Here is a 21,117-nt window from a genome sequence, read left to right on the forward strand (position 1 = left end):
ATTTACACTTTCCCCTGGAGTTCTACGTTTAATTATAATATCAAATAAAATGAAATAATCTTCTTATTCTGATAGAGAAGAAAAAGCTGGATCACTTACCAGTAACTGGAGTTCTCCTATTGGGTAATCTCCACAGATCCACATTGTTTGAAGTTATTGTGAGTGCCTCGAAGACCAAGGAACCGTTGAAATTTCCAATTTCAGGAAGGTAAGCAAGTGCACTGAAGCATGTCTCTAGCATCTCCCAAATCCCCTCCCCCAAACTTTCTTACATATACGTCTGTACTGCATGCCCCCTCAGTTCCAGTGGATGCCCATCAGGAAGATTCTCATGCTGGACAGAAGGGCAAGAGAGGTGGATCTGTGAGGGAAAAGACCCAATAGGATAACTCAAGTTACTGGTAAGTAATCTAGTTTTCACAAACTTGAGATTTTTTTTTCCCACAAATTTTGTCCCTTGAGAAGGAATTTAATTGAAAAGAAAGGAAGTCATTTGGGATAGCTTCTTTTTGTATGTTTGATGTGGATTGTGGAAAGTATTGTATGGACAGTAAATACTGAGCTATTAATGGGTGTATGAGTGAAAAGTTTGACATTAATTTTAAAGTATCTTATTTACATAATAGCTGCTTCTAAAAGAGTATACATTTACTTGGCCAGGATTGGTGACTCACGCTTCTAATCCCAGTACTTTCGGAGGCCAAGGTGGGTGGATCACCTGAGGTCGGGAGTTCAAGAACAGCCTGACTAACATGGAGAAACTCCGTCTCTACAAAAAATAGAAAATTAGCCGGGCATGGTGGTGCATGCCTGTAATCCCAGCTGGTCGGGAGGCTGAGGCAGGAGAATTGCTTGAACCTGGGAGGCGGAGGTTGCGGTGGGCCGAGCTTGTGCCATTGCACTCCGGCCTGGACAACAAGAGTAAAACTCCGTCTCAAAAAAAATTACACATTTACTGCCTTTTGGTAAATGGTATAGTTGTTCTAAAGCAATATAGGGAAGCTAAACGTTGAATTCTTTTATACATTTCTTTATGATATTGCTTTTTTGACGTAAATATTTACACGGTAAAATTTATGGAGATATCATATTTGGTGAATTTCTTTTGGCACAGTAGTACTAACCAGCAAGGATAGTTTAATTGACTAGCACTTTTTTTCTTTTGAGACAAATCTGGCTCTTACCGCCCAGGCTAGAGTGCAGTGGTGTGATCTTGGCCTACTGCAATTTCTACCTCTTACGCATAAGCCAGCCTCCCACTTCAGCCTCCTGAGTAGCTGGGACTACAGTTGCACACCACCATGCTCAACTAATTTTTTTGTTTTTTATAGAGATGGCGTGTTGCCATGTTGCCCAGGCTGGTCTGGAACTTACGAGCTCAAATGATCTGCCCACCTTGGCCTCCCAAAGTGTTGGGATTACAGGTGTGAGCCACCACTCCTGGCCTGACTAGCACTATTTTTTTTTTTTTTTTGACTAGCACTTCTTAATGACAGTTTTCAATGTATCTTGAACTTCATTGAAAAATATATTTGAAAAATAATATAGGATATGTTGCAATTATATTTACCACTTCCTTATTTGTAATGAAAAGACTTGATGTGAAGTGTAGCAGAATTGGTTCATTTTGAGCTCTCTGATTTCCTCAGGTACCAAATAACTTACTGAATTGATATTTGTAAATGTTAGTATATAATTAGTTTCTTGGTTCTCATTTTTCTCCCACTCATTTTGCATTATTACTAGGGTTACTATTTCTAAAAAGGCATTTTAAATATAAAGAGCTTGTAGTAGTGTCCTGCTTATAGCTGTTTTACAAAACTTTCATCCGTTTTCTGGGTACTTGAGGCCTGCTACTATACCAATTCCATCCTGTTTATCCAGCCTTAATTTCTTCAGTTTGAAACTTTTGTTTATTCTTACCTGGATAGTTATATTTACACTTGGTTTGTGGTTTCTGACTTTCTTCAGGTAAACTTCTCTCTGTTCTTATTTCTGTACTTTAAAGTTGAGGCAAGTCTTACCCCTTTTATCAGTCCTTTTATGCTAGTATCTTTGTTATCTCCAATTCTTCAGTAGAAAAGTGGGATGTCTGTAAGATTGTATTAATTCATGGAATTTACTTAATACAGTGCCTTAGCAGCACCCAGTTAATACCCTTATTGGCTAGTATTTGGCTGTAGATTGATCTTAAACGTTTTTGTGGTTATGGTTAGCTGAATGATACAGTTTAGCCCTTAAATATTAGCTTTAGGTTGTATTGCCATTTTTTAATTTTAATTTTAATTTATTTAATGTAATTTTTATTTTTTATTTTTTGAGACAGAGTCTTACTCTGTTGCCCAGGCTAGATTGCAGTGGCGTGATCTTCACTCACAGTTGCTCCCAGGTTCAAGCATTTCCCTTGCCTCAGCCTCCCAAGTAGCTGGGATTACAAGCATCTGCCCCCATGCCTGCCTAACTTTTTTGTATTTTTAGTAGAGACAGGATTTCACCATGTTGGCCAGGTTTTGAACTTCTGACCTCAAGTGATCTGCCCGCCTTGGCCTCCCAAAGTGCTAGGATTACAGGCATGAGCCACAACGCCTGGCCATATTGCTATTTTTAAAAAATATACAGCTCTTTTTAAAAAATTTTTATTATTTTATTTTTTACACAGGTATGTTGTGTAATAAAAATATGCAACTCTTAAACTGAGTTTTTAGGTTCTTTGAGAGCAAACATAGTTTGCCTTTTTTTAAAGATTTTTTTTAAAGATATTTATGGTTTATCTTACTAGTTCCTAACATCAGTGACTGAGATTAAATCATCCCCAATGAAACATTAGCTTTTCTTATAGATTCACGAATACACCCACCAGTTTTTTGTCTATTTGTTTTGTTTTGTTTTGTTCGAGACGGAGTCTTGCTCTGTCGCCCAGGCTGGAGTGCAGTGGCGTGATCTCGGCTCACTGCAAGCTCCACCTCCTGGGTTCACGCCATTCTCCTGCCTCAGCCTCCCGAGTAGCTGGGACTACAGGCGCCCGCCACCACGCCCAGCTAATTTTTGTAATTTTAGTAGAGACGGGGTTTCACCGTGTTAGCCAGGATGGTCTTGATCTCCTGACCTTGTGATCTGCCCGCCTCAGCCTCCCAAAGTGCTGGGATTACAGGTGTGAGCCACTGCGCCCAGCCTACACTTACCAGTTTTTTTAATCTATGAAGCAGATTCATTTGCCTCATCAATCTTATTTGTACTGTATTTTTTTCTTAAAAACAATTTTTCCCTTTAAAAGCTGGTATAGTGAAATTCTAATTATTTAATATGATAATAATTTATCTTGTGGCATATAAAAGAAGTGTATAGTTTTGAGAGCATAGAGTGGCTTCCCTTAAAGATTTAGTGTTAGAAAACAAAGTGGAAATACAGTATCCTTGATTTTTGCAGTTTGAATATCTTAGATTATTGCTTTTTTTCCAGAAATGAAGGAAGGAAGTGCTCTTTGACAGATTGCCTCTTCTAAATAATCATCAGAAAGCAGTTTGTCCAATCATTAGACAAGCCAAGATAAAGAACATTTAGTCAGATGACTTAAATACTAGTTTTGAATCTACTGCTGCATGTCTTTGTACAATTCTGTTCAATCTCTTAGTTTCTTTAGTGTGAATGATATGGTCATTATATTGAGAGTGTTATTGAAATATGGAGAAATATATTGAAATATTCCAAGTGAAGTATCATGTTGGGCTCAGGAGTGGGTTCAGAAAAAAAAATGTGTGGAAATTTGGGTATGGTGTGTGCATGTATATGGAGAGAGAGGAAAAAAAGGTAAAGCGAAAGTTGTAAATGTTCACAATTTTGAATCTAGGTAGAAGGTATATGGGTCATTGTACTTTGAACTTTTCTATGGCTTTGAAATTTTGAAAAAAGTTGGGGAGAAAGTGTTTTAAAAAGAACTTTGTGCTTCAGTTTCTCTAATTCTAAAATGGGAATAATAGAACTTTTCATGCCTTGAAGCAGGTAGGCACAGTGGGATAACATTTGGCAGAAGAGCAGCCAAGAGAATTCCTAAAAAGTGATTGTTTTTTTTTTTTTTTTTTTTTTTGTCATTAAAGAAGAGCTTTATAATGGAGAACTTTTCAAAGACCATTTTGCCTAAGGTGTTTTAGCTTAAAATTTGTCAGTTACTTTTTTTTTCTTTTTTTTTTTTTTTTTTAGTACAGAGTCTTACTCTGTCTCCCAGCCTGGAGTGGAGTGGCGTGATCTTGGCTCACTGCAACCTCCGCCTCCTGGGTTCAAGCGATTCACTAGTCTCAGCCTTGCGAGTGCTAGGTCTACAGGTGCGCACCACCGCGTCCAGTTAATTTTTGTATTTTTAGTAGAAATGGGGTTTCGCCATGTTGGTCAGGCTGGTCTCGAACTCCTGACTTCGGGTGACCTGCCCTCCTCAGCCTCCCAAAGTGCTGGGATTACAGGTGTGAGTCACTGCACCCGGCCAGACATCAGTTACTTTTTTTTTTTTTTTTTTAACTAAGAGCATATTGCATTATAATTGAACAAAAACAGTTACTTCAGAAACAATAAATATTTATGTAAAATAACCAATTAAAATCTTGAAAAATATGGCTTGTAATAAAATAACTCATTAAATGGGTAAAACAATAGAAGATTTGACACAGCTAAAGAGAGAAGTTACTAATTTGAAGAAAGAAATGAGTACTTCTCCAGACAAGCACAGAGAAATGAAGAGGTGAAAAATATGGAAGAAAAGATGACACTTAGAGGATAGATTGAGCAGTTCCCATATAGATCTAATTGGAGTTTTAGAAGAGCGCATACACAAAATAGTGGAGAAGCAATTTTAAAGGAAAAATGATTAAGAATTTTCAAGAATTAAAATACAAAATGGAAATTACAAAATGATTAGAACTAAATCACAACAGAAGTATTGTATCAAAATTTGAGGGATGCACAAAAAAATGGTACTTGGGGATAAAGTTATAATCTTTAATGAATGTATTAGATTGAAAGATTGAAAATAAATGAGCCAGCTGTTTAATTTAAAAAACTAAAAAAAGAGTAGAGCCAAAGGAAGAAGAGGAAATAATAAAAATGAAAATAGAACTAGAAAATAATCAGCAATGCCCGGGCGTGGTGGCTCACGTCTGTAATCCCAGCACTTTGGGAGGCTGAGGCAGGTGGATTATGAGGTCAGGAGTTCAAGACCAGCCTGGCCAAGATGGTGAAACCCTATCTCTACTAAAAATACAAAAATTAGCCAGGTGTGGTGACAGGCGCCTGTAATTTCAGCTACTCGGGAGGCTGAGGCAGAGAATTGCTTTAATCTGGGAGGTGGAAGTTGCAGTGAGCTGAGATCACGCCACTGCACTCCAGCCTGAGTGACAGAGCGAGACTCTGTCTCAAAAGAGAAAGAAAATAAGCAGCAGCAATAAAAACAATGTCGCGATCAGTCAAAGCTGATTATTTTCAGTTGATTCTGGAAATACCCAAGAAAAACAGATGAGACTAATAGTCAAATTTAAAAAAGAGGTATCAGTACAACTATAATGGTGATTTTTAAAATTATAAGAAATTGCTAATAATTTATATGTATATAAATTTTAAAAATGAGAGTTTCATTTTCTAGTAATTTTTTTTTCAAATTTGTCTGTACAAGAAAAAGAAACCAAAAACCATTAAAGAAATTGAAGCTGTAATAAATTTCCCCAAGAGGAATAGTGTTTTTGTTTTTAATAATAACTTTATTGAGAGATTCACATACCATATTACTTACCTGGTTAAAATGTACAATTCAGTAGATTTTAGTATTTTTACAGAGTTTTGCCAAGAATTACTATAGTCATTTTTAGAACATTTTCATCTCTCCTAACCCTCGATCGTTAGGCATCTACTAATCTACCTCTTATTTCTATAGATTGGCCTGTTCCAGACAGTTCATAAAATGGAATTATACAATATGTGTTTTGGGAGGGGTTGATTTCTCTCACTTAGCATGTTTTTAAGGTTTATCCACATTGTAGCATATGTCAGTACACTTCATTCTTTTTTATAGCCAAATAATACATCATTGTATGTGGATATACCACATTTTGTTTATTCATTTATCAGTTGATGGATGTTTGTATTGTTTTCCACTTCCTGGTTATTATGAATAGTCCTTCTGTGAACTGTTATAGTCCTGTGTTGTTTCCAGGACCTCCCTCAGATGCTTTAAGTCTCTGACATAAAAATGCCACAGTATTTGCATATAACCTGTGTACATTCTTCTATATGCATTACATGATCTCTAGATTACTTGTAATATCTAATATAACCCAAATGCTCTGTAAATAGTTGTTATAGTACATATTGCTTAGACAATAATGACAAGGGAAAAAAGTCTGTACATAGTATAGACACAACTTTTCCCCCCGAAAATTTTCAATCTGCAGTTGGTTGAATCCATGGGTATGGAGCGCTGACTATATATACCTAGGAGTGAAATCGCTGGGTCATGTGATACTCCGTGTTTAAACTTTTGGGGAACCGCAAGACTGTTTTCCAAAGTGGCTGCATCATTTTATTTTCCCACCAGCAGTGTACAAAGGTTCACATTTTTCTGTAATGTCACCAATGCTTTTCATTATCTATCTTTTTAATTATTGCCTTTCTAGTTTGTGTGAAGTGGTGTCAGAAGGAATAGGTTTTTTTTTAGGTTGGTTTTTGTAGAGATGGGGTCTTGCTGTGCTGTTGAGGCTGTAGTGCAGTGGCTATTCACAGGCATGATCATAGTGTACTGCAGCTTCAAACTCCTAGCCTCAAGCAATTCTCCCACTTCAGCATCTCAAGTATGAAGGGATCGTTTTAATGATGATATTTGTAATTATAATTTGAGATATGCTTTTGGGGAACAGCTAATCCCAATCTTATACAAATTGACTCAGAGAACAGAAAAAGATGGAAAGTTACTTTACCTGTTTATCAGGCAAGTTTAGCATTTAAATCTAGAATGGAAAGACTGTACAAGGGAAAGTATACTACATTCAGTTTTACTTATGAACACAGACATAACAATTTTAATTGGGATAGGAGTTTAGGATAGTTCAGTATTTGAAAATTGTATCAATTTAATTTATAAGAAAATTTAGGAAAAAAATCTAGATAAATTTGGTAAAACTATATGTTAAAACTCAATACCCATTAAAGTTTTAAAAAACCACTCTTACACTATGAACAGAAATGAACTTTTTTTCTTACAGTAAAGGCTACCTTTCAAATAGCAAGCATCATGCTTAATAGTGAAACTTCGGAAACATTCTCATTAAGGCCAAGTATAAGACAGATATATCTTTATCAATAAACAAAAAAGAAAGAAAATCCAAAAGGATTGGAAAGGAAGGGAAATGAGATGAGATTCTTCCTAGAAATGTTAAAAGAAATGAATGTACTGTTTGTATTAATAGAAGAATTCATCATTGCTGGATACAAGGTCAGCATTCAAACTAGCAGTAGCCAATTAAAAAATAAAAAATATCTCCTTTATATGAAATTCTATAAAGTACCCAACATTTTATTGAAGGACATAAAATTAGACATGAATAAAAGGCAGGATATACTATATTTTTGGGTGGGAAGTTAAAATTTATTTAGTAGTAAATATTACTGAAAAGTTACTTTGTGAATTTTACGTAGTTTCAGACAAAAATCTCAGTATGATTTTTTTGTGTGTGTGGAAAATGACCTTCATGTGCAAAATTAAAGGTTCAAGAATAACCAAGATAGTTTTGGAAGAAGAAAAAGAATGAGGAGGAACTTACTCTGTTGGATGTCACGATGAATTTAAAAATTATGGTATTTAGCCCTGGGCGTGGTGGCTCACGCCTGTAATCTCAGCACTTTGGGAGGAGGAGGCGGGTGGATCACCTGAGGTCAGGACCAGCTTGGCCACCATGGTGAAACCCATCTCTACTACAAAAATTAACTGGGCATGGTGGCATGTGCCTGTAATCCCAGCTACTTGGGAGACTGAGGTGGGAGAATCGCTTGAACCTGGGAGACGGAGGTTGCAGTGAGCTGAGATCGTGCCATTGCACTCCAGCCTGGGTGACAAGAACGATACTCCGTCTCAAAAAATAGAAATAAAAATTATGCTATTTAGATTGAAATACTACATACAATGACAAAGAACAAACTGCTATGCATAACATGGGATGAATCTCTCCCAGACTTAATGTTGAATGAAATTAGTGAGACACAAGGATTACATATTGTACGATTTCATTTATAGGAAGCTCAAAAACAAGTAGAAATAATCTATAGTGATAGAGATGAGAATTGTGGTCATCTTGGAAGCATGGTACTGATTGGGAGGGATCATGAGGGAGCCTCCTGGAGCATGAGGAATGTTAATAGTTTGGCCTGAGCTGAATCACACAGGAGTATATGTATTTAAAGGTAAAGCTATCATTCAGTATTTGTGTGCTTTATGTAAGTACCTCTGTTAAAAAAAATGGCACTTGAAATATAGTATTAGTACAGGAAAAGACAAACTAATAAAAGAGAGAGTTCAGAAATGGATTCATACATATTTGGAACATTGGTGAAGGCTGGAAACATTCCCTGGCAGTAAGGAGAGAAAAAATAGACTGTCAAATTGGTTTTCTAGATGGGGGAAAAACTAGATCTCTGCTTCAAGCAATATGTGAAAATATATTCCAGTTGAATTAAATAATACATGTGAAAAACTTTTTTAGAAAGAGGATAATATAGATGAGTATGCAACTTGAGGATATGGAAGATCTTTAACAAGTCAGGAAAAGAAGAATGAACCATCAAGGATAAAGACATTAAGGGTAAATGATTTTGCTGCCTCAAAAAGAAAAACTTGAGTTTAATAGAAGACATCAGGCTGGGCTTGGTAGTTCACACTTGTAAACCCAGCAATCTGGGGAGACCAAGGCAGGTTCACTTGAGGTCAGAAGTACAAGACTAGCCTGATCAACATGGTGAAACCCTGTCTGTACAAAAAATACAAAAATTAGCCAGGCATGGTGGCACGTGCCTGTAGTCCCAGCTACTCAGAAACCTGAGACACTAGAATCGCTTGAATCCAGGAGGCGGAGGTTGCAGTGAGCCGAGATTGTGCCAGTGCCCTCCAGCCTGGGCTCGAAAAAAAAAAAAAAGACATCATAAACCAAACTAAAAGATACATGACATACCTAGGAGGAGACACACACAATATAATATTCGGTGGATTTGTGTCCAGACTATATAAAGATCAAAAGAATAAGATGATACACATAAAATGAACAATGGATATAAAGGCAATTAGCAGCAGAGGAAACGGAATTGGAATGGCTAATGAACTGGAAAGATGCTTAGTCTCATTTGTAGGGAAGTGCAGTTGAAAACATATGAGCTATCAATTTTCACCCATTAGATTGCAAAGCTTAGGATGGGATGTTACACAGTTGAAAATGTGCATACTCTATTATCTAGCAGTTAATTACTATTCAAGGTGTTAGTCTAGAGAAACTTGAACACTTGCCCAAGGAGGAATGTACATGGATATTCATGTGGAAAAAATAATCTAAATGCCTGTCAGTAGGAAGGCATGGATAAATAAGATATAATTATACAATGGAGAATTACCTAGATCTATATTTAGGCTATTATCATTAATTGGTATTTATTTCAATTTAAGAAACACTTTGTACTTTCTGTGTCCAGGTTCTGTATTGTTTTAAGCCCTTTATGAATCTTAACTGTTGTAATCCTCATGAAAAGTCAGAAAGAAGTACTATCATTATATTCATTTTGCATATGGGAATACTGAAGCATAGAGGGGTAAATAACCTCCTCACTCTCATAGCTAGCAAATAGCAGAGCCAAGATTTGAAGGTAGGATTTGAACCTAAGTTGTCTGGCTTCAGAGTCCACTATACCATGCTACCTTTTGATGTGTATGAATAGGGAGATACCACCTAAATGTAAGGAAAAGTTCGTTTCAGAATGATGTGTATAATGTGATCTCATTTACCCAAACTTATGACAGTGGTTGCCTCTGGATGTGATTGCAAGGTGAGGGAGATACACTGATGGTGGTGAAAGGAAACTAGCTTTATGGAACTGCATTCTTTTCCTTAAAGAAGATGTACATTACTTTATAGCTTTTAAAATACTTATATGGAGTATAGGTATGTGCTTATTTTTGCAAAAAGAAACACTGGAAAGATTGACCTTTGTTGTTTTAATCTTCATTTTTTCTTGATACTGGTTTATGGTAGAAAAAGATTAGCTTGGTTCTGATGCAGTAGAGCAGCAGATAAGCACTGGGTGCTTGGGATAGGAAGGTGAATGGTTTTCAGCCTCTCTCTTTAAGGAGTTCAGCTTTACAGGGAAAGAGATAAGGAAAATAATTTTGATTCAGTTGATACATGCAAATTTGTTTTCTGCCTTGTTTCTCTATCCTTGTCACTTTCCCTCCAAATACAAATAGGAGAAGGAGGAAATGTCTTGATTTGGGGCATGGGAAACAGGCAGTGAAATACTGATGAAGATCCCACTTCTATTCTTTTACAAAACTATCAGAGTGTGAACTCTGTAATGGTCAGATATCATAGCTTGTTCACCATTTTATCTCCAACATTTAGTACCATGGGCCTTTTGCTTAGTAAACTCCTAGAGATGTTTGAATGGATAACTGATGCACTTTCAGATGTCACTGTCAAATTAAAGCATCTTAACCCAAAAGTTCTCCTTAAACTGTTTGAGATACCTTCCATTGATTCCATTTCTTCCATTGGTTGTCAGGCACTAAGGTAATTTAACTGAGAATACTATATAACCTTGAATTGCTATGTGCCAAAGAATTCTGACTTGAGTAATGTTCTAATCTGTAGGAAATGTTGGGTCCCAAAAATCTATTTTATTTTTAACTGTGCTGAGTCTAATCCTTTTTTTTAAGCTAATAGTCTTTTAATATTGGAGTAGTACAGTTGGTTTTCTCAGTCAGTATTACTGTATTCTGTGTCTTTGAGTTAGTGCTAGCTTGTAAAACTGTTATGTTCTGTATTTTGAAATTCTTAATTCCCTAAAACCACATTTTCTTCAAGTTTCCTGATAGGACCATAGACTGTTTCTGGATGGTATTAGTGTTTATAATATGAGAATTCCAGTGCCTTTTGAAATCTGCTATGGTGTTGCATAAAAAGTAATGGTACTATTTCATTTCATCCGAGTGAGAAAGGTGTGTGGATTTTTTGGTGGTAAATTGGAGTCCATGTATGTGTGATCCTCCCAACAGAGTGAATTTAAATATCTAAAGATTACTGAGAAAGGATAAACTTGAATAAATCATAGTGAACAATGTTTATGTCACTTTTTAAAGTTTTAACACTTGTAATTGAGTAAATCCTGAAACAAAGCATATTATTATGTTTGATAGATTTAAACTACTGGTCAAATCCTATTCCATGTGTACATGGTGTTTCTTTCTTACTCTGTAACCCTTTTGCCAGAGATAACAGGAAGAGAGCCTGGTTACCATTGGGTGGAACAATCCTGCCGGCTCAAGCCTCTGCCTAGAAATTTGGGTCATTCTCTTTTTTGGACAGTCTGGTAAGCTGTCACTGTTTTTCACCTTAAAATCATCTTGTTGAAGATATACCCAAGAGGAAATTAATACTAAAGGAACAAACAATATTAAATTCAACGAAAACGTTAAAATAGTCAGATGAAATTAAACATGGCTAATCTAGAATTGTAAAGTGTTTTTTTTATATGAAGTATTCAAAATCAGGGTATATTTTACATTTATAGCACATCTTAACTTGAACTAGCCACATTTTAAGTGGTCGGTACCCACATGTAGTTCCTGTATTGAACAGCACAGACTTAGAGCATTTGAAACAAGCTTTGGTGTTACGTAGTTCTGCTGTTACTCCTCAATAAAGGTGCCTCAGCTATCTTTTCTTTTTTTGTTGCTTCACCTGTTCATGGGCACTCATCTTAACTATTAATCATTTGTAGTCTGAAATCCGCTATCCATTTCTGAATTTTACAGAGCATTTAGGGCTTTCCATAAGTGTTCCCTGATACCTAGATCTACTTAATTTCTTTAGATAAAATGTAATGTTTCATTCTGATAAACTTTTGTTTTGAGACAGGGTCTCGCTCTGTTGCCCAGGCTGGAGTGCAGTGGTGCGATCTCAGTTCACTGCAACCTCCGCTTCTTGGACTCAAGCAATTCTTGCACCTCAGCCTCCCAGGTAGCTGGGATTACAGGCGTGGGCCATCAACACTTGGCTAATTTTTGTATTTTTTTGTAGAGACAGAGTTTCGCCATGTTTCCTAGGCTCGTGTCAAACTCCTGAGCTCAAAGTGATCCACCTTGCCTCAGCCTTCCAAAGTACTGGGATTATAGGCTTCATTCTGATAAACTTTTAATCAGAATATTGGCTCTGTTTTTTGTCAGAATATCAGACCCTCTACGTGGGCTAGAGTAGGTAGGATTATAATTATCATCATCTCCCTAAGGAAAGGTCACTAACTTCTTTTTTGCTTTAAAGTCATTGCTCTGAACCAGAAGGATTCCTTACATGATGACTTATATTTTTATAAGGTGAGGCCCAACATTTCACTCTATGGGAGTTGGATATGCTTTCCCTAGATATTAATTGCTTAGAGGTTTTCAAATCAACTCATTTTGTGTTTTACTTTTTTTCCTAGTAGATGCTATTTGAGGGTGAACGTATTGCAAAGTAGAACTATATCTAGTTTGGTATACCAAGGTATAACATAAGTGACTTAATATTTTGATAGTCTGTTGCTTTCATCTGTCCTAGATGAGGGACAGTTTAGAAGATTATATTCAGTAAATGAATTTATAACTTCTAATACTAGTTATCCATGTATCCCAATAGCAGCTGAATTTTCTATAATTTATTTCAAATACTCTCAAACTTTACTCTTGTAAGGTAAGATTAATTGGACTCTGATTATATAAATGTTAAGATTGTGAGGTTTTGGGGGTTACGTGTTTTCTTATGTTGATTATTGTTTAATTTCTATACCCATTGTTAGTGTCTAGTTTTTCTCAGCCTACCTCTTTGTTATACCACTTCTATTCCAGCAGAATCTCAAACGCAATTTTAGTTCTTCCCAACCCTGTTATCCAGGCATACATATTATTTATTGGGCATTTCCCTGCATAGTTAGTGCAGCATTTAGCTGTTACTTACCCCTGAGAAGATAGTAGTGTGGAATTAGCAGTGACTGGATGTGGAATTAGCAACAAAGTTCCTGGCTTGGAGTTGAAGTGAAGCAAAGAATATTCTTCTTCTCCCATCCACTATGATCACACATTCTATTTAACTTCATTGCCCCTAGCTAGATGAAAGCTGATAGCTGCTAATTTTGGTCACTGGGGTGTTGGACAAATTTTTAAGTTAGAGGAGGGTTCATAGCCAAAGGAAGAACAGCAGTCAGCCTAGAAAGAACACTGGGCAGCACATGGCAGCAGTGACTGCGAACAACCTGCTAAATAGCAGGCTGGGGTTAGAGCAAAGGAGCACTGTAATAATTTTCTTACTTGTATTTTCTGTGCTCTAGTTCTGTCTATTGTCATGACACTAATTTTCGAAAAAATTCCCCTTTTAAGCTCATCACTGTTTACTGAGGACGATGAAATGTGAGGTACTTTCTTAGAATTGAACAAAACAGGCACTGCCTTCTCAAGTGGTGATCACTTGATACCCTCTTGAAATCTTTAGTAACTCTCCATTCCTGTTTAAATCTCCACTGCCCTCAGGTCCAAGTCAGACTCATCAGCTTTGCCGAGCTTCAGCAGGGACAAATGACTGGTGGTATTGGTCTGCTCATAGTCTTGTTTTGTCCCTTCGATGTTGTCCTGTACCATGTTTCAAAGAAATTTAATGGCTATCATTAAAAAATCAAGAGCTTTCACTTGGAATTTTATATTTCCATCTTCTTTTTTTTAAAAAGGAAGATGTAGCAACGCTGAGCCACCTTTGTTCATTGCAACAATCTGCACCATTTAGTTGGGGCTTTTGCTTTCCACAGTCCCTGTTGCCTCCTGGGTTTTTCGTGTACCTGGTCCTCTTTATTCCTTTTTATTGCTTACCTACTCTCTGTAGATAATTCAACTTGCAATGCTTGTTCTAGATAATCTGGTCCCTCACTACTGTAAACTAACTTTCTTTTCTTTGTTATGAAACTGGTATAACCAAAGGGACATCCTCTTTAACATGGTCCACACTCCTTAACATGGCTTGCAAATCGTTTCATGTTCTGGTTCCTGTTTATTTCTTCAGCCTTACCTCTTTCCATTCACCTGTATAAAGTTATGTCCCAGCCATATTTGTCACCCACTTGTAGGTGGTGTGCTCTGCTCTTTCTGGCCTTTACACACACATGCTAATCTCTTAATCTCTGGATGCTGTTTTGCCTGCCCTCCCATTCTTTTTTTTTTTTTTTTTTTTTTTGAGATGGCGCCTTGATCTGTCACCCAGGCTGGAGTGCAGTAGCACGATCTCAGTTCACCCTACTGCAACCTCCACCTCCTGGGCTCAAGCAGTTCTTCTGCTTCAGCCTCCCGAGTAGCTGGGATTACAGGCGTGTACCACCACACTCGGCTAATTTTTGTGTCTTTAGTAGAAACAGGGTTTCACCATGTTGCCCAAGCTGTTCTCCAACTCCTGACCTCCGGTGATCCACCCACCTCGGCCTCCCAAAGTGCTGGGATTACAGCTGTGAGCCACCATGCCTGGCCCTGTTCTCCCATTCTCTGTAGCTGCCCCAGTAACCCCTGCCTTCCACTCCTCCCCACCACCATTTTAGTTAATTTCTATTCACTTCAATTCTTAATTTAGGTGTTATAGCCTTCAGAAAGCCTTCTGTGCTCCTGTAGGATCTGCTTAGGTACCCATCCTCTGTATTTCCATAGCTGCCTGAATTTAACCCTGTCTCAATACACCATGACTGGTTTGATGGTCTATTCTCTACAGTGTTCTGTAGCCTTTTTGAGGGCAGAACTGTGTCTTCGCCTTTGATTTCTAATGCCCATCATAAAATAGGTACATTGTAAATATGTATTGAATGGATGACTCACTAGGCTCTTTTAATAATCATTAATTCTGAGCCTATGTGGTTTCTATTGTATGGAATATTGTTTTAATCCTTTCAACTCTTCTTCATCCTCTAAGCTTCTACTAGGGGACTATCCCTAACAAGATACTTCTTTCCCTGGCCTGTTTTAGTATCTACTTACCTTTTCCTTCTTTAAATTCTGGTAATACTTTTTAGAAATCTTGTTTTAGCATATGGCATTTGTTTCCTATATGTTACTTTAAATTGAAGTTACATTTAATGCCACAATTTCATTCTTAAAGGATTAAAATTTGTCAGTAACCTGTGCTTTACGTGATAGTATATTGCCAGCTAAAATAATGTATCCATTGATTAGATCGATTCTTAAGTCAAACCTTTATTACTTTATTGGATATTGTTCCTCATTTACAGAGAACTTAAGACATCTAGCCAGAAGTTTTTCTCTCTACCTAGGTTTCTTTATCCATTTTGAACTTCTCCCATAATAGCACTTAGTGGATGTACTTCAATTGCTTGTGTATTTTTGTGTTTTAAAAACTACCTGTTGTTACAATGTTTTAACTAATACTGGAGTTTAGAAGATCTTGATGTTCAAAAGACGTGTTTGATATATGTCTATAAAGTGTTTTCAGTAAGCTAGGCATGATCGTCTCATTTATTTACATGTGGACTGTTAGTTACACAGCTTCATTTGCGTGTCTTCTAGACATCTCAAACTTACGCAAAATGAACTTACGTATGTTTGCATGTTTTTACTGGAATGTGTGTTTCGTGAGTATACCTGTAACATAGGGCTTGGACCATAGGTAGTTTTTAGTAAATGTTTATTAAGTGAGAGAATGACTGTACAACACCAAAAAATTTTTATGTTACTGATTTAGAATATTATAGGACATAGGTATATAAGAATGGCTTAGATTTATTTATTTATTTATTGTGCAGTGGCACAATCTCAGCTCACTGAAACCTCTGCTTCCTGGTTTCAGATAATTTTCCTGCCTCAACCTCCTGAGTAGCTGGGATTACAGGCACTTGCCACCACACCTGGCTGATTTTTGTATTTTTAGTAGAGACGGGTTTTCACCATGTTGGCCAGACTGGTCTCGAACTCCTGACCTCAGGTGATCTGCCTGTCTCAGCCTCACAAAGTGTTAGGATTACAGGTGTGAGCCACACTGGCCAGCTTAGATTTATTTTACTTCACAACTTGTAGCGTAGAGCTTGCAGGGCTGGAAGTGGCTCTGGGTGAGTCATTGAGTGAGTAGTGAATGAATGTGAAGGAAGGCCTAGGAAATTACTGTATGCTACTGTAGATTTTATAAACACTGTACACTAAGGCTACACTAAATTTATTTTAAAAATTTTATTTCTTCAGCAATAAATTAACCATAGCTTAATGTAATGTTTTTACTTTATAAGCTTATTAATTTTTTTACCATTTTCACTCTTTTGTAGTGACACTTAGCTTAAAATGCAAACTCACTATACAACAGTACAAAAATACAGGTATTTTCTTTCTTTATATCCTTATTCTGTGTGCCTTCTCCATTCAAAATTTTTTTTACTTTATTACTTTTTAAACTGTTTGTGAAAAATGAAGACACAGACACATACATTAGCCTAGGCATACAGAGTCAGGATCATCAGTATCACTGTCTTCTTGAGAACTCTGCCTTGTCTCACTGGAAGGTCTTCAGGAGTAAATAACATGCATGGAGCCGTCATCTCCTGTGATAACAATGGCTGGTCAGACATGGTGGCTCATGCCTGTAATCCCAGCATTTTGGGAGGCCGACACAGGCAGATCACTTGAGCCTAGGAGTTGGAAACCAGCCTGGGCAACAGGGCAAAACCCTGTCTCTACAAAAATACAAAAAAATTAGCTGGGTGCTCATGCATCTGTAGTCCCAGCTACTCAGGAGGCTGAGGTGGGAGGATCACTTGAGCACAGGAGGTCAAGACCAGCTGCAGTGAACAATGATTGCACCATTGGATTCTAGCTTGAGTGACAGAGTGAGATGCTGTCTCAGCAAAAAACAAAAACAACAGTGATTTCAGGAATACCTCCTGAGGGGCCTGCCCCAGGTTGTATACAGTTATAAATACAAGGAATATACTCTGAAATAGCAATAAAAAGTATAATAAATACATAAACTAGTAATAGTCATTTATTATTGTCAAGTTTTATGGACGATACGTAATTGCATGTACTTTTTTTTTTTTTTTTTTTTTGAGAGAGAGTCTCATTCACTCTGTCGCCTAGGCTGGGGTGCAGCAGCGCAATCTGGGTGCACTGCAGCTTCCGCCTCCCCAGTTCAAGTAATTCTTCTGCCTCAGCCTCCCAAGTAGGTGGGATTACAGGCATGCACCACCACACGTGGCTAATTTTTGTATTTTTAGGAGAGATAGGGTTTCACCATGTTGACCAGGCTGGTCTCAAACTCCTGGCCTCAAGTGATCTGCCCCACTCGGCGTCCCAAAGTGCTGGGATTACAGGTGTGAGCCACCGTGCCCGGCCGGTATGTGCTGTACTTTTATGTGACAGGCAGCACAGTAGGTTTGTTTATATGAGCATCACTGCAAACACACGAGTACTATGTGATGTTATGACAGCTTCTTCACTAGGTGGTAAGTATTTGTCAGCTTCATTTCTTAGGGAACCACTGTCACATGTGTGGTTTGTTGTTGACCAAAATGTTAGGGGACATGGATTGTATGTTTAAAAGTAACTTTGCAAAGAACCAGAAGTAAACTATGTAACTCCAAAATTGGGTAGGAGAAGAGGAGGACTGATAGTACTGCCTTGACCAAAATCTTTAAATCCATCCACTTCTGTCTCTACCACTACTCTAATAGTGTACTAGTCTCTCCAATTCCATATGTGTTTTAAAAATTAAAATATAATGGAAGTCACTTACATCCTTAAAAGTATTTCAAGGTACTTATTGTACCTATAATAAAATCTGAGTTGTGTTGTTCTGTTTTGTTTGAGACAAGGTCTTACTATGTTGCCCAGGCTACAATGCAGTGGCATAATCACAGCAGCCTTGACCTCCCAGGCTCAAGTGATCCTACCACCTCAGCCTCCCTGGGTAGCTAGGCCCACAGGTGTGTGCCACCATGCTCAACTATTTTTTTTTTTTTAATTTGTGGAGATGAGGTCACACTGTGTTGCCCAGACTGGTCTTGATTTCCTGGGCTCAGGAGATCCTTCTGTCTCAGCTTCCCAAAGTGTTGGGATTACAGGCATGTGCCACGACACTCAGCCAAAATCTAGGTTCTTTAACATGGCTCATAAAGCCCTTCTTGGCCTTGTCTGCCTGTCTCTCAAGTTTTATCTCATGTAATTTTTCCCATTATTCAATATTCTTCAGCCTTAACTTTCTTTCAGTTTCTGTAACACTCCTTGTATTATTTAAATTTAATTGTGTCTTTTTTTTTTTTTTTTGAGATGGAGTCTTGCTCTGTTGTCCAGGCTGGAGTGCAGAGGCACAATGTTGGCTCACTGCAGCCTCCTCCTCCTGGGTTCAAGTGAGCACGACCGGCTAATTTTTGTATTTTTAACAGAGACGGGGTTTCACCATGTTGGCCAGGCTGGTCTTGAACACTTCTGACCTCAAGTGATTCTCTCACCTTGGCCTACCTAGCTGCTGGGATTATAGGCATGAGCCACCGTGCGTGGCCAAATCTTTCTTGCTTCTTATTCACCCCCACTCCTGTTAGAACCTCTCATGGTATTGGGTAGGGTGGGGAAAAATGAACACTACAGTTTGTAATTATATATATATAGCTATTGTTTTTCATTACCATTGTATTCCTAATACTAAGCATGATGCTTGGCACATAGTATGTGCTCAGTGTAAAATAAGTGTATAGCAAAAGAAGGAAAACAAGGAAAAATTCAGAGAAAACATGAAAACAAGACTGAACATGCTTGTTAAAAGTGTAAAGGCCCATGATATAGCTTAGCTATTAAGGAACATTTACATTAGATTAAATACAAAGCCCACCTATACACTTGGTGTTTAGAAACACACTAGAACAGAATTAGTGTGTTTACCACTAATTTACCATCCATTAGTGGTAAATTAATGGATGGTTAAAACAAGATACTAGGCAAATATAAGCAAAAAAAAAAAAAAAAAAAAAATCAGTAGATTCGTATTATTAGAAAAAGTTGAATGAAAAGCAATAAACATCAGGTGAGAAAAAGAGACACTGTGATAATCCAAGGTATAGTTGCTAATATAAAGAGGGCCACAGATCTTTACTTTTTAAAGATGAAGCACAAAAGTATTTAGAGTGAAAACTATATAAATTCAGGGAAGAAGAGAGAGACAGTAATGGGAGTACTTTAAACATAACAGCAATGGTAGACTTTAAAAACATTTTCAGTCCTTGCTTCATCAAAGAAATAAATAAATATGATATAAAGAATCTGAGTCATATAATTTGTCTGTCTGATTTATAAGGCTGATGTAATAAATGTATCATTCTGTTATTGTAAAGAGAAATAAATTCCCCTCAGAACATTTTAAAAGATAGGTTATATTTTTAAAACTTTTAAGTAGGTTACATTGTATTATAAAGAAAGCTGAAAAAATATTAAAAAGTAGACATATTATTAACCACATACTCTACAATGAAATTTTAGGTTGACAACAAAAGTGAGAGCCAGAAACCAAACTACCAAACCTTTCCAAATCCCAAAACAAAAACCTCAATTACTTGAATTTAAAAATGTAAAATTATTGTCCTTGAGAAATGAAAAAACTTAATTCAAAGGTCTAAAGATACTGCAGACTGGCAACTGCTGTAGAAAATAATTACAATAAAAATGAAAGACATGAATGACATATAGGATACAAGTAAAATTATTTCTAAGAATTTTATTACTAGAAAATGAAAACAAATTAAACCCTTAATGAAAGAATTTAATACAACAATAACAAAATAAACCTAAGGAAGGCTGGAAAAGTAATTGGTGAAGATAAAGGATAGTAAATAATGAATTAGAAAACAGAAAAAATAGTTAAGATAAATAAAACAGAACTTGTCCTTTAAGAGAAAAGTAAGACTAGCTAGCAATCTTTTTTTTTTAACAAAGGGAGAAAGTACAAAAAGCAAAACCAGGATTATGAAAAAGAAGTAAGTATAGCTATAAACAGTATAAACAATTATTTTTTATTTTATTATTTGTTTTTTTGAGACAGGATTGCACTCATTCTGTTGCCCAGGGTGGAGTGCCATGGTACTGTCACAGCTCACTGCAGCTTCTGCCTCCCAGGCTCAACAGATCCTCCTTCCTCAACTTCCAAAGTAGCTAGGACTACAGGCTCACGCCACCATGCCCAGCTCATTTCTAAAATTTTTTGTAGAGATGTGGTCTTGCTGTGTTGCCCAGGCTGGAATCAAACTCCTGGCTTCAAGTGATCCTTTGGCCTCACGTAATATACCACATGCAGCAAAAACAATCTTAATAAAATGATAAAAGTAAATTGTTATGGCATTGTATAATGTATTAAAACAGCATATTTTGATTACAATTTGTGTTCAACCCTTTCAGAATTAAATGTAGCTGCTTTTATTATTTAGAAAGTATATGCTGTAGTGAATACATACACTATTGACCTGTTTTCTTGTGCTGATCATTTTTATGTGAGTTATTAACAAAATGTGCTTATCCTAGAGTAATTTTCTTCTGATGCGTGTTATCTGTAGCATACACCATCAATTGGTACTTATGAAACCACATCTAATAATAGTATTAACCTAAGAAACAATCAAATGTAAAATTTCCTAAGATTTTATATTTGCTGCAAAAAAGGCATATACTATATGTTTAATCTATAATATATGTATCATACTTAAATATCAGGTACATATAGACAATATATATTTGTGTACCTGTGCGCAGTCACATATACACAAGTCTAACTAGCAAACTTGAACATTCCTGCTACTGTGCATCATCATGCTGTCAGGCCCCTACTGGTTCTCCTTGCTTCC

The 21,117-nt window shown here is 36.8% G+C and overlaps 1 protein-coding gene across 10 annotated transcripts in view; it reads left to right on the forward strand.

Annotated features, from left to right (window-relative positions):
- The window catches only part of YAF2 (YY1 associated factor 2), a 79,780-nt gene that overhangs the window by 24,902 nt on the left and 33,761 nt on the right, over positions 1-21,117 (forward strand). For 4 of the 10 annotated variants that reach the window (XR_004059694.1, XR_004059696.1, XR_004059700.1 and 1 more), the window contains 3 exons: positions 137-208; positions 302-401; positions 11,499-11,598. The exons of 2 other annotated variants lie outside the window; for them this stretch is intronic. Coding sequence is in view for 1 of the 8 variants with exons in the window: in XM_030939592.1 (XP_030795452.1) it covers positions 137-208 (72 nt within the window). In the remaining 7 variants the exon portion in view is untranslated. Of the gene's footprint in view, positions 1-75; positions 209-301; positions 402-11,498; positions 11,599-21,117 lie in introns of all 10 variants that reach the window. 4 more of the 10 variants (XR_004059698.1, XR_004059697.1, XR_004059695.1 and 1 more) reach the window with 3 other exon arrangements.

This window comes from Rhinopithecus roxellana, chromosome 10 (genome assembly GCF_007565055.1).
Source record: "Rhinopithecus roxellana isolate Shanxi Qingling chromosome 10, ASM756505v1, whole genome shotgun sequence".
Classification (NCBI taxonomy): Eukaryota; Metazoa; Chordata; class Mammalia; order Primates; family Cercopithecidae; genus Rhinopithecus; species Rhinopithecus roxellana.